Source organism: Manis javanica, chromosome 14, assembly GCF_040802235.1.
Source record: "Manis javanica isolate MJ-LG chromosome 14, MJ_LKY, whole genome shotgun sequence".
Lineage (NCBI taxonomy): Eukaryota > Metazoa > Chordata > Mammalia > Pholidota > Manidae > Manis > Manis javanica.
The window spans coordinates 87,006,606-87,021,236 of record NC_133169.1 but is presented as its reverse complement, the minus strand read 5'-3'; the positions used below and the strand labels follow the sequence as shown (position 1 = coordinate 87,021,236).

Here is a 14,631-nt window from a genome sequence, read left to right as displayed (position 1 = left end):
AACCCCATATACAAAGGTAAACTCAAAATGGATCAAAGACCTGAATGTAAGTCACGAAACCATTAAACTCTTGGAAAAAAACATAGGCAAAAACCTCTTAGACATAAACATGAGTGATCTCTTCTTGAACATATCTCCCCGGGCAAGGAAAACAACAGCAAAAATGAGCAAGTGGGACTACATTAAGCTGAAAAGCTTCTGTACAGCGAAAGACACCATCAATAGAACAAAAAGGAACCCTACAGTATGGGAGAATATATTTGAAAATGACAGATCTGATAAAGGCTTGACGTCCAGAATATATAAAGAGCTCACACGCCTCAACAAACAAAAAACAAATAACCCAATTAAAAAATGGGCAGAGGAACTGAACAGACAGTTCTCCAAAAAAGAAATACAGATGGCCAAGAGACACATGAAAAGATGCTCCACATCGCTAATTATCAGAGAAATGCAAATTAAAACTACAATGAGGTATCACCTCACACCAGTAAGGATAGCTGCCATCCAAAAGACAAACAACAACAAATGTTGGCGAGGCTGTGGAGAAAGGGGAACCCTCCTACACTGCTGGTGGGAATGTAAATTAGTTCAACCATTGTGGAAAGCAGTATGGAGGTGCATCAAAATGCTCAAAACAGACCTACCATTTGACCCAGGAATTCCACTCCTAGGAATTTACCCTAAGAACGCAGCAATCAAGTTTGAGAAAGACAGATGCACTCCTATGTTTATCGCAGCACTATTTACAATAGCCAAGAATTGGAAGCAACCTAAATGTCCATCTGTAGATGAATGGATAAAGAAGATGTGGTACATATACACAATGGAATACTACTCAGCCATAAGAAGTGGAAAAATCCAACCATTTGCAGCAACATGGATGGAGCTGGAGAGTATTATGCTCAGTGAAATAAGCCAAGCGGAGAAAGAGAAATACCAAATGATTTCACTCATCTGAGGAGTATAGGAACAAAGGAAAAACTGAAGGAACAAAACAGCAGCAGAATTACAGAACCCAAAAATGGACTAACAGGTACCAAAGGGAAAGGAACTGGGGAGGATGGGTGGGCAGGGAGGGATAAGGGGGGGGAAGAAGAAGGGGGGTATTAAGATTAGCATGCATGGGGGGGAGGGAGAAAGGGGAGGGTGGGCTGCACAACACAGAGAGGACAAGTAGTGACTCTACAACATTTTGCTAAGCTGATGGACAGTAACCGTAATGTGGTTGTTAGGGGGGACCTGATATAGGGGAGAGCATAGTAAACATAGTATTCTTTAGGTAAGTGTAGATTAAAAATTTAAAAAAAAAAAAAAAAAAGAAAGAAAGAAAGAAAAGGGGGATTACTCCTTAACAGGATAAAACTATTGGTAAATCAAAGATCAACGCATGCTTTAAATATCCTTAATGTTGATCACTTAAAGGGTGTCAGATGATCAGCTATGGAGGTACTCTTTTCTGATAATATTCCTTTCTCTTAATTAAAAAAAAAAAAAAAAAGCAGTTACTGTGTGCTGACCTCCAATGAGTTCTGCACAGTGGTATAGAGGGCATGTCAAAGTGTGGGCAAAGGGTCTGTTTGTTTCTACGCAGAAGATCAAGGCCTAGCTTGGATACCCAGAAAATGAACTAAGATACGATATGAGGAGGAGCTTCCGGCATCAGCACTCTCTGGAGGACTCGTGCCGGGGGATGATCATCAAAAAGCCTCCACAGGGATCCGGACGATGCTGCGGTTGTGGCTGCATCCAGCCCACCATCTCCTGGACTTGCCATGAGAAGGAGGAGGGAGATGTCTAGGCTGGCATGTGCATACAGTGAGACAACGAATTTGACCGGATCTGTCTGTTGGAACTCAACCAGGAGTTGGGAGGGGTGCAAGTTGTAGCACCCCAAAATCTCATGACTATAGACTATCTATGGTTAAAAGAACATATGGGATGTGAACAGATCCCAGAAATGGGCTGCTTTAATTTGTCTGATGGTTCAAGTACAGTTGGAAAATATCCATCATATCATAGATAAATTTTCACAAATGCCTAGGGTGCCTAAATGGTTTTCTTGGCTTCACTGGAGATGGCTGGTAATTATAGATTTGCTTTGTTTATGTCACCGTATTCCTATTATGTCAATATGTGTGTGCAAATTAGTTAGTAGTTTAAAACCTATACATACTTAAGGTACTATACAAGAAGATATGTCAAAGAAATAATCAATCCTCCCAAGTTTCCTTCATATGCTACATCTATAGCTTTTCTTCTTCCTTCCTAATTACAAACTTTAAATAGAATTCGTGCCTCATATCGAATTTACCGAGTATCATAATTCCTCCAGGTGGTAAAGATACCTCGAGACAAGTGCTGGGCATAGAAGCCACAGGGCATAAATCTGCAAAGAAGTAAAAAGCTAACCTTTGCAAACAATATGGCTTCTCTCTCACTTACCAACTTTACATTTCCCTGTATGGCCCCGGAAGATGACTGGTTAGCCAGAGACGGGTAAGATTCCTCAAGGGAGGAACAACCTAAGACAGGCACAGTCGCAGGGGGGCCATCAGGTGAGAATTTGGGGATCAACAGAGGTGAGGCTCAGAACCTCACCCCCCCTGTTTTGAGAGAAATCTTCTGCATCCGTGGATGTTTTGCTGCCCTTGTCTAGCCTGGATTAATACTTAGTCCATAGGCACACACCTGATCATCTGATCATCTACATTTGCCTTCTTACAGCACTAAACTATGTTTTCTACCTTTATCTTGCATCTACCTACCACTTCAGCATTTTATTAAAAATAAAAATAATAATAATAATAGGAGAAATGTGGGATCAACATATAAATCAAGTACAAAAATCAAATGAATATTCATATTTGACCTGATGGTTTATAGTTCATATTGCATGATCAAAACCGAAAGTTTCTGTGATGACTGCCCTTGTACTGTTCACCATGTAAGAATTTATTCACTCTGTAAGAATTCGTTCACCATGTAAGAACTTGTTCGTTATGCTTCAGAAGATTGGAGACTGACGAGAATTAGGCTTGAGATGGATTAATGATTGTACATTGAGCATTGACCCCCCTATACTGAATTTTATTGTTGTTAACAACCATTTGATCAATAAATATGAGAGATGCCCTCTCAAAAAAAAAAAAAAAAAAAAAAAGACTACATATTATATGATTTTATTTGTAAGAACTGTCCAGAACCAATCTGTGAGAATGGTTAGAGGGGGTCTGTTTAAGGAAACAGGGAGTGATTGCTAAGGGCTGTTTCTGGGGGGTGATGAAAGTGTTCTGGAATCAGTAGGACGGCTGCATAACTCTGTGAATATACTCTTAGTCACTGGATTGTACACTTTAAATGGTTGAATTGTATGGTACATGAATTATCTCTCAATAATAAGGAAAAAAAGCAAAGGAAGGGGAGATGACATCTATTTTCCCTCTTGTTGCATCTGGCCAGCCTCATGACTTGCTCTGAACAGTGATACTGTGCCAGTTCTGGACCTAGCCATTAAAAGCCTGGCAGCTTCTACTTTCACCCTCTTGGAAGCTAGTTGTCATGTAAAGAAGCTCAGGCTACATGAGAAATTATGTGTACAGAGAGGCCTCATAGAGGTAAACCAAGACCCTAGGCTTGAGAGTGAAGCCATTGTGGCCATTCCAGCCCCAGCAACAGTGGAATTAATCATGCAAGTGACCCCAGAAGAGATCACATGAAGCCAACTCACAGAATCATGACAGATAAATCATTGTTGTTTTAAGCCACTGAGTTTTGGGGTGATATGTTATCCAATAGACAACTCAAACACAACCTCTCTGAGCCTCAGATTCCATCTCTGCAACATGGGACTAATGCTAGAGGGTTGCTGTGAAGAGTATAAGAGGCTAATACCAGGCACCATGCTCAAGAAATACTAGTTGTTTCTGCTCCTATTATTAAAAGTCACCCCAGGAGACCCATGACAGACTACAGGTATGCTCTCAAGGAAGCCTCATTCCCACAAGTATCTGCTGCTTCCAATCCCATGGTTTCCAAAAAGCTGGTTTCCTGAGAAAAACAAAGGTTTTTTTTTTTACTACAATTCCTGAAAAATGAACTTTGAACCATAAACAGATTGCCAACGAAGGTTTCTGCTTAGATTAGCCATCTACCCACCTACTGTCCATTCAACACACCTTTATTAAGTCCTTACTAGTTAGCAGACACCAATTAAGAATATCTAAGACCCTCCTTCTTTGAAAGTTTCTACTTACAGAGCTGTTAACAGAATGGACTACATGCTTAACTTCAGCTGAGAGATGGTATCTGCAGTTACAGAGAAATCTGAGGAGCTCAGAGACATATATGCAGAATACAAGCCCAGAGAATTACTCTGACTGGGGATCCCAGATACAATACAAAGAGGGGAATGAAGTGGGTGCCTAAAGCATGCATCCCTTAGTGAGGGGATCAAAGCATCCCATTCACATAACCTGCACCCCAGGTGAGAGAAGAACTTGACCATCTAGCATCACCTGCCATGTCTGGGTACAGGCAGTTAACAATGCACAAAGCTGAAGACAGAGAGCGAAATCCTATAGGGAAGGACATTAAACAGCTTTCAACTGCATTTATGAAATCTGATGAACTGATTTTATACTGAACACACACTGACCTAAAAGACATACTGAACTAAAAGACAGAGCCTTTTTATCCTAAGAAGAATTAAGATATTATTTTTTCCTCAGAAAGGCTCTCATAATACTTAGAGTTACATCAAAGGTAAGAAGGAGTACCTAATCAGTATTTTCTGCCTGAGGAGACATAGTCCCCTGACCCCAGGAAGCACTTTTTATAGACAAGCTTTATAAAGATCCAAGGCTAGTTTCAGTTGGTATAATCAGCACAGGCCAGGAAATGACCTATGTACCATAGACCCTGAGGGTTGTAGGTGAAAGACCTAACCCCAGGTGGCACTGGGCTGAGGCTACTAGACAGTCCAAGTGCTGGGGTTTTTCACTGACATATAACATAGTCAACTGCACTAACAGTAAGTGTACAATTCAAAGAATGGTTACATCCACATTAAGATAAAGAGTATTCCCAATGCCCCAAGAAGGTTCCCATCCCACCCCAGCCCCAACTCACAGCCAGGAGTAACCACTATTCTCATCTCCATTACTACAGATTAGTTTAGCTTGTTCTTGAATTTTACATAAAAATCACACATTATGCAGTCTTTTCAGTTTGCCTTCTTTCATTCACCATAGGTTTATCTTGTTTTGAAGCAGAAAGCCCTGAGGCTGAGGTTTATTTTTAGGAAATGCCCCTCTGATGTCACAGGCCTGGATACCAACTACTTGGATGACACTGGTCACACTCCCTGAGCTTTGCTGACCAAGTGTTATACAACAAAACAGAATCTTAGATTGTAAAAGTTTTCCTCTGAGATAAAACTAAATATTTTAACTGAATCTATTCGATCTTAACACAGCCTCTGATTTGACACCCTAAGAGTATAATCTTTCATACAATGAATGTAAAATTCCTCTTAAATATATTTTTCTTCCATGCCATCCTCCTATTCTAAGGAATCCTCAAATCCTGGAATAAAATGAACCATCAATTCTCTTACTACTTTTGACTAGGAAGGGGTTTAACTATAGGAAAATCTGTGAGGCAGCCTAAAGCCCTAAATTCAGGGGAATGTGGGTCAGCTCAGATGAGACAGGAGAGCAACAGCACAGAAATAAGTTAACAGGTACACAGAATCTTAAGCCGAACTATCAGGAATTCAAATCTGGGATTGGCAACTTCTAGGTGGGACACAGGCAAGTCATCACTCTACTCTGTGCCTCAGCCTCAGTTACTTCACTGTGAAATGGGAATAACCTCATCGGATTGTTGCAAGGATTAAATGCTAATATATATAAAGCTTTTAGGTGGCTACCTGGCATATAATAAGCACTCAGTGAGAATTAGCTATTTTAAAAGCTGAAAGCGCTGTAAGAAAGCAACTGTTCCACAAACCAAAAGGTTGTAGAAGTCCTAACAGTCATCAGGACATCTAGCACAGTGCTTCTCAAGATGTTTCCTTTCTAACTTCACAGACAGACATTTTTTGTAAAATGCAATATTGCATGCTGGTGTATCACAGCAATGTCAAATTGCTCTACAAGTTTTTAAATGTTTACTCTCATTTCTGTACTTATCTCAGTGTAACCTGCTAGCCGCTCATGACTGGCATTTGTCTGCAGAGTTAACTTTGAGTAGCACTGTTCTAGCAGACAACAAGGACTCCTAAGCCTGCTGAAAACTCAGCTAGGAGATTAAACAGCATTATGAAGACATTAGTAAAGAAAACCAATCCCAATAACAGGGGCAAGAGGATGACTTGAGGGTCGACAAGCTGAGAGATAAAATAATCCCAACGGGCTAAACCTGAAAAACAAAACTGGCTACCAGAGCAAGAACCCAACTGGCCCTTCCCCCCTGGTGCTCCAGGAGCAGCTCTCAGAAAACATGTCGGCCAGAAAGTCATCAGCCCCAGAGGGGGCAAGAGACTCGAAAGAGGTAGGCAGAACTGACTCAGGCCTCCTGAGAAAGAAGGCCTTCTCAGGAGTAGAAGCTACCCTAAGCAATCCCCAAGCTTTGGGAATGTCAACCATGGCATACAAAGGTCAGAGTTTCTTCTTTGCCAAAGAAAATATGCAAATATTTCCTTTGGTGACATGCGGCTGCATAGCACATGCACATATGCATGCATACACACACCCTGTTCACAATACCTGTGGTCTTAGGAGGCTCCTGGGGTCCACCTTGCCAGCCATACTGCGGGTATCCTTGATAGGGGTACCCCTGAGGAGGTGGGTAGGGGCCCCCCATAGGTCCTGGAGGGTAGACCTCAGGCCCCATCGGTTGCTGTGGATAAGGTGGGTACGGGGCCGTCGGCCCGGGGCCTGGATACGGTGGAGGGTTCCCTTGATTCATCAGGGACCTGCAGAGTGTACCTAAGAGACAAACAATGAAAAATATTTGCATTTAAGTCTGTGAAAATCATTAGGAAAAAAATTTCAACCCGTGAGAACATTTACAAAATGCCTTAAAGTTATATCAGACCTCTTGCAAATCTTCAGCTCTGCCCATTTTGTTGCCTTCTCCTCATCACCACAATTGGCAAATATCTTATGTATCTATTTGCCTTTTGTTTGCCTCCTGCACTAGACTGCAGGCTCAGACAGCACAGATCAGGTCAGTTTGGATCATTACCCTGACCCTAGAGCTTACCTTAGTGCCTGCTATAAAGATATTACCTTGTTTCTTTACTTCTCTGAAATGTCCATAAATGTAACTGGATAGCTCTAAGGAGGCAGAAAGTCTAACAGCACTAATTATGACTCAGCTCAGTGGAGGCCGACCCTGTACCAGAAATCGTCCAATGACAAGGGCTGGGGGGACCTTCCATGGGGCAGCAGCACCATCAGTGACCAACTGAACAGTGTGACCACCTGCCCTGCCCTGGGCAGCCCCACGGCTATGGGCAGTTGAGCTGTGCCCTCATTGGACAGAGGGCAGCTCCAGAGGGCAGAGCTGCCTACAGAGGATGCTGAGCTTCTCCTCCCACCACCCAGGCTCCCAGGGCCCCCCACCTGTGTTCCCAGGTTCCTTTTCTCCAATGGCTTGCTTCTTAAGGGAGGCCATTGCTTTCTAGCCCCCAAAGCCTATTAACCATTCTCTTGATTGGGCTTAATTAAAGACTGGCGAGCCAGCACCTTCCTTCCACGGTGCCCAACCCAATGACTTCCAGATGAAAAGCATCACTGGAGAATGCAAAAGACATATTCTGGATAAACATGGTATCTGTCACCTTGCTGCCTTGTACTGTTTCTCTTCTCCTGTACTGATACTTTTTACCTATTTGAATGTCTTCTGTCCCTAAGGATAAGTTAATAAAGGGAAGAGTCTCACACTCAAAATTGAATAATTTCACTACTGATTCTTTTTCATTATATACAATTAATGAATTCACAAGTGATCCCATAAGAAGAACAAAATAGCCATAAAGTAAGGTTCCCTAAAAAATCTGGATCAAAGTAACAGTGGACTTTGCTGGTTTCCTACAAAACAACTGTATCTCCCTTCATAACAGCAGTCAGATTTCCAGTTAGGTACCATCCATTCTTCCTGCAGTTCATGTAGTTCAGAGGAAGGTCATTCTGTACCAACTCTAGGGTGAGCCCAGTCTAAGCTAAGCCAGTCCATGTCAGCCTTGCCCCCTCTTTCAAACGTTGACGTAAGGAATCCCAGACTAAGCCAATCACAAATGGCAGCCTTTGGCCTCCAGGACTTTTCTCAAGTGGCTTGATGAGTTGAAAGCTTCAGGCTCTCCTAACACACTCCCAACCTTCCCTTCCCCTTAACACACGGTCTAGCAAGGACACGGGATACAAAACTGCTTACAAGCTGCAGCCCCAGGGGAGCCACCCTTAAGATGAAGTAGACGCTTCAAAAGGACAGAGTTCAAGAAAGGAGGAAAGAAACGGCATTCCAGATGACTTTATAACAAGCTCATGAATCAGACTGAAACCCAGCCTAACCCAAACTACCTCTTCAGAATTCCTAGTCCTAAGAACCAATAATGTTAGCTAATGAACCCCTCTGAGTGACATTCCAAGCCTACTGGTTGCCATTTGACTGCCTGGTACTGTGCTAAGTTGTGGGTTATAGAGAAAAATAGGGCTCAAACCCTTCCCTTAGAAAACTGGTTCAAAAAATGTAAGGATAGTGATGTTTAGAAAATGTGGTAAATAGACTGCTGGGTAAGAACAGGGACGCAAGCCCAGTAGGAGGAGGTGAGAGTCAGGAGAGGGTCACCTGAAAAGGCAATTATTATAAATTAAAATTTTATAATAGGGAATGAGAATAGCTGGAGCCATTACTTTGACCAGGTCTGTATTCTGACCCTCATTTTAGAGACTGTCTTAAATTTCCAGGGGGCTGACCAAGATTCAGAGAAGAACTAGAGGACATTCCTTTCTCTCTCTCTGGTCTATGCCAAGATGGCATCATACTCTGACCTGGGAACGGCTTTTCCCTTCCATTATTGCAAAGCTCACGGTGACTAACTGCAGTCATCATGTGGACTTGGGCATACGTAAATGCTGACCACTTCTGCATTTCCTTTCTTTTACCAAAAAGGCTATGGAAAGCCTAGTAAGCCCCAGTTAAACAGAAATCAGTCTCATTTACCCTTCCTATGGCCATTCCACTATTTATTCTGTCACAGAAGTAGAACACAGCCATCATAACTACTCTTTCCTGAAATTCAGTGTGTATGGGGGGCTGGGGCGGTCCTCCAGCCTGACCTAATTCCTTCAAAACTGCAGTAGAACTTGGTTAGTCCAACTAGACCCTTGTAGTAATGATTGTTCTCACTCTGGCAAAGTCTGGACCTATATTCCTCTGAAGACATTGTTGTTCTAAGAATAATGAGCAGTGAGAAGGAAAAAATAATGTGTATTGAATAACTTCTAACCTCAATGTTCTATGACTTTTTGTGGTCCACCTGTTTGCATCTATTCTCCATTATCCTGTGCAGTTCTCTCCTTGGGACTCCCAAAACTCTCTTAATGTATGTGTCCCCTCCACTTCTCTTTCAGTCGTATTTCCCACTCGTTTCTGGTGCGTACCCTCCTCCCTGGGCCTGAGGAATCCACATCTGGGGAGGAAATCCCATGTGCTACTCACAGAGGCACTTATAAAGAGCATAAACATCCAGGTATTCTGGCTGCCGTGGCGCACAGCCCCTCCACCCCGTAACACACACACACACACACACACACACACACACACTGTCCCTATGTTCCCATGATACACAGGCATCGTAAAGGGATAAAAATCTGGATCTATTTTTGGTTTCCTCTAAGCAAGACAAAAAAGTCTCACTTAAGAGAACAGCAAAAGTCACAGAAACAGCATCTGTGCCAAGATCAAAGATTCTAGAGTTGGCCCTTGAAAAGCAAGGCTTCACCTAGTGGGAATCAGTTGTTTCCAAGCTTGTACAGAAGCAAACCAAAGTTTAAAAAAAGATTACCTAACACCGACACAGTCTAGTACAAACCACTGAACATAACCAAGCATAAATGAGCTTTAACTTTAACGCATGATTACTGACTTTGACCTATGATACTGAATTTTTCCCTTAATTTTAGTCTGGTGAAATGTAAACCCTACTATAGGGGAGGGTGTTACACTGAGGATCATCAATGTGCCAGTGGATATTGCAGCATTAAAGACAAATCAGAGCTCTAAAAGAGATAGCTCAAATCAAGCAGCAGCCAGGATCCATTAATACACTGCACTGAACCCTGCTACCCAACAATCTCATTTGGCCAAACTCAAAGTCACAGGATGAGCAGTCATTCAACCATATAATAGGAGGTGCAATTACTCTTCCAGAAAGTGGTCCATGGAGATAAGATCACTATAAAAGACCTCATCACAGTAGACACACAGGACAGAACAATACAAAGTTATTTTTTAAAACTACAAACTACCTGGTAGTCTGGCATTGACCCTGCAGGCAGTACAGTGAAGAATTCCCCTCCAGAAAAACTGAACAGCCCCCGTGGAAAACAAAAATTATTGATACTACAACTTGAGGGTACTCCAAAGAAATGACTCACCTAATCACCCCAAAGTAAAGCCCATGCACACAGAACTTCTAATGACTTTTTATTGCTTCGTACATAAATGGACAAAGATTATCAGATATCTGAGGAAAGACTGCAACAGGAAAGAACAAAACAAAATAGGAAAAAGAAAAACAACAAGTCCAAAAAAGGAAGAGAATTAAATAAACACAGTACATCTATACACATCTTTTGCAGTCATTTTTGTTTTTTAAACATTATGTAATATTAAATGTAAGAAAAATTAAAGCTATATATTCAGCATGATCTCAATTTTCTTTAATATTGATAAATAGATCAGTGTAACAGAATGAAGAGTCCTACAACAGACCCATAGAGTAGTCACCTAAGTTAATAGAAAGGTACTTCAATTCAGAAAGTAAAAATTAGTCTTTCCAATAAATAGTGCTGGATATTCTTGGGGTGGAGGGTAGGGAATGAACCTTGATCCCCATCCTTATAAACAAAAAATAATTCACACTACATCACAGACCTATGTATAAGCTAAAACAAGCAACCTTTTAGAAGAAAGTATATAAAATATTCACAACTTTAGCAATAATTACACCTTATAACCCAGCAACTCTACTCTTAGATAATACTGAAGTGAAATGAGTGCCTAAGTCTACAAAAGACACATAGAAGAATGTTCAAAGCAGATTTATAATAGCCCCAAACTGGAAACTATCCAAATGTTTATCAACAGCAGGACAGATGGATTATGGTATAGTTACATGATAGAAAACTGCCTGGCGATAAAGAAAAAACATAATTATTAATGCAACAACTTGGATGACTCCCAAAGACATGATGCACAAAAGCTGCCCAGCTCAACAGACTTTGAATTGTATGATTTCATTTATATGAGGTTCAAGAAGGGCTAAGACAAATCTATGGACACTGACTGGAAGAGGCACAGCAGGGGCCTCCTAGGCTCATGGAAATGTTCTACATCTTGGCTGGTTCATGTTTACATGAATACTGTAAACTCACTGAGTTGTACATCAAGATTTTCACACTTTAAGTTGTAAGGTAACAGCAGACAAAATTTGGATAGAAGGAAAAAAGTACTTACAGTGGTTGTCCCTGAATGGTAAAATTATGGGCAGTTGTTATTTATATTTGTATTTCTGAAATTTTCAATAAGGGAACTTAAATAGTCAGGAAAAAAAAGTAAGTTTCTTAGTGCTTTCTGATGTTTTCATGCTGCCACCTTTTCCTTAATGCCTAGCATGCTCTGCAGACTGCCTATCCACTTCCAGTACCCTGATTTCTCTTCCTATTATGAATTTTCCCCTTGTTGACAACCTATTTGATATCTGCTCTTCACTGCTCTTTACAGTGGTTTTTGTCATTGTAGTTATTTTTTCACAAGACACTCAGCTCCCTAAGTTTTCTAAGTGTTTTATTTCTGTTTCAGACTGATAAGTCACTTGACCAGGTGCTAGATGTGGGGTTAAAAAAATTCTCTTGGTTACATGCAGACTCCCCTGACTCTGGAACTCCTTTTTTTTTATTAATTTTTTAATTTTGGTATCATGAATCTACAATTACATGAGGAACATTATGTTTACTAGACTAACCCCATTACCAAGACGCCCCACATACCCCATTACAGTCACTGTTCATCAGCATAGTAAGATGCTATAGAGTCACTACTTGTCTTCTCTGTGTTGTACAGCCCTCCCCGTGCCCCCATACACATTATGTCTCCAAATAGTAATGCCCCCATTTTTTTTCCCTCCCTTCCCATCCATCCTCCCCAGTCTGTTTCCCTTTGGTAACTATTAGTCCATTCTTGGGTTCTGTGTTTCTGCTGCTGTTTTGTTCCTTCAGATTTTGCTTTGTTCTTATACTCCACAGATGAGTGAAATCATTTGATACTTGCCTTCTCTACCTGGCTTATTTCACTGAGCATAATACCCTCTAGCACCATCCATATTGTTGCAAATGGTAGGATTTGTTTTTTTCTTATGGCTGAATAATATTCCATTGTGTATATGTACCACATTTTCTTTATCCATTCATCTACTGATGGACACTTAGGTTGCTTCCATTTCTTGGCTATTGTAAACAGTGCTGCGATAAACATAGGGGTGCATATGTCTTTTTCAAACTGGGCTGCTACATTCTTAGGGTAAATTCCTAGGAGTGGAATTCCCGGGTCAAATGGTATTTCTATTTTTAGTTTCTTGAGGAACCTGCATACTGCTTTCCACAATGGTTGAACTAGTATACATTCCCATCAGCAGTGTAAGAGGGTTCCCCTTTCTCCACAGCCTCACCAACATTTATTGTTGTTTGTCTTTTGGGTGGTGATGTTCCTTACTGGTGTGAGGTGATACCTCATTGTGGTTTTAATTTGCATTTCTCTTATGACTAGCGATGTGGAGCATCTTTTCATGTGTCTGTTGGCCATCTGAATTTCTTCTTTGGAGAACTGTTCAGCTCTTCTGACCATTTTTTAATTGGATTGTTGCTTTTTGTTTGTTGAGGTGTGTGAGCTCTTTATATATTTTGGATGTCAACCCTTTATCGGATCTGTCATTTATGAATATATTCTCCCATACTGTAGGATCCCTTTTTATTCTATTGGTGGTGTCCTTTGCTGTACAGAAGCTTTTCAGCTTGATATAGTCCCACTTGTTCATTTCTGCTTTTGTTTCCCTCATCTGGGGAGATATGTTCATGAAGAAGTTGCTCATGTTTATGTCCAAGAGATTTTTGCCTGTGTTTTTTCCTAAGAGTTTTATGGTTTCATGACTTACATTCAGGTCTTTGATCCATTTTGAATTTACTTTTGTTTATGGGGTTAGACAATGATCCAGTTTCATTCTCTTACATGTAGCTGTCTAATTTTGCCAATACCAGCTGTTAAGAGGCTGTCATTTCCCCATTGTATGTCCATGGCTCTTTTATTGTATATGAATTGACCATATATTTTTTGGTTAATATCTGGACTCTCTATTCTGTTCCACTGGTCTGTGGGTCTGTTCTTGTGCCAGTACCAAATTGTCTTGATTACTGTGGCTTTGTAGTGGAGCTTGAAGTTGGGAAGCAAGATCCCCCCAGCTTTATTCTTCCTTCTCAGGATTGCTTTGGATATTTGGGGTCTTTGGTGGTTCCATATGAATTTTAGAACTATTTGTTCCAGTTCGTTGAAGAATGCTGTTGGTATTTTGATAGGGATTGCACTGAATCTGTAGATTGCTTTAGGCAGGATGGCCATTTTGACAATATTAATTCTTCCTAGCCAAGAGAATGGAATGAGTTTCCATTTGTTAGTGTCCTCTTTAACTTCTCTTAAGAGCGTCTTGTAGTTTTCAGGGTATAGGTCTTTCACTTCCTTGGTTAGGTTTATTCCTAGGTATTTTATTCTTTTTGATGCAACTGTGAATGGAATTGTTTTCCTGATTTCTCTTTCTGCTAGTTCATCATCATTGTATAGGAAAGCAACAGATTTCTGTGTATTAATTTTGTATCCTGCAACTTTGCTGAATTCAGATATTAGTTCTAGTAGTTTTAGAGTGGCGTCTTTAGGGGTTTTATGTACAATATCACATCATCTGGAAATAGTGACAGTTTGACTTCATCTTTACCAATCTGGATGCCTTGTATTTCTTTGTTTTGTCTGACTGCTGTGGCTAGGACCTCCAGTACTATGTTGAATAACAGTGGGAAGAGTGGGCATCCCTGTCTTGTTCCTGATCTTAGAGGAAAAGCTTTCAGCTTCTCGCTGTTAAATATGATGTTGGCTGTGGGCTTGTCATATATGGTCTTTTTTATGTTGAGGTACTTGCCCTCTATACCCATTTTGTTGAGAGTTTTTATCATGAATGGATGCTGAATTTTGTCGAATGCTTTTTCAGCATCTATGGAGATGATCATGTGGTTTCTGTCCTTCTTTTTGTTGATGTGGTGGATGATGTTGATGGATTTTCAAATGTTGTACCATCCT

General features: G+C 40.9%; 1 protein-coding gene across 1 annotated transcript in view; it reads right to left on the bottom strand.

The window, feature by feature from the left end:
- The window catches only part of CYSTM1 (cysteine rich transmembrane module containing 1), a 67,540-nt gene that overhangs the window by 29,878 nt on the left and 23,031 nt on the right, over positions 1-14,631 (bottom strand). Inside the window, exon 3 of the mRNA XM_073221484.1 lies at positions 6,771-6,992. Coding sequence (XP_073077585.1) covers positions 6,771-6,992 — 222 coding nt within the window. The remainder of the gene's footprint in view (positions 1-6,770; positions 6,993-14,631) is intronic.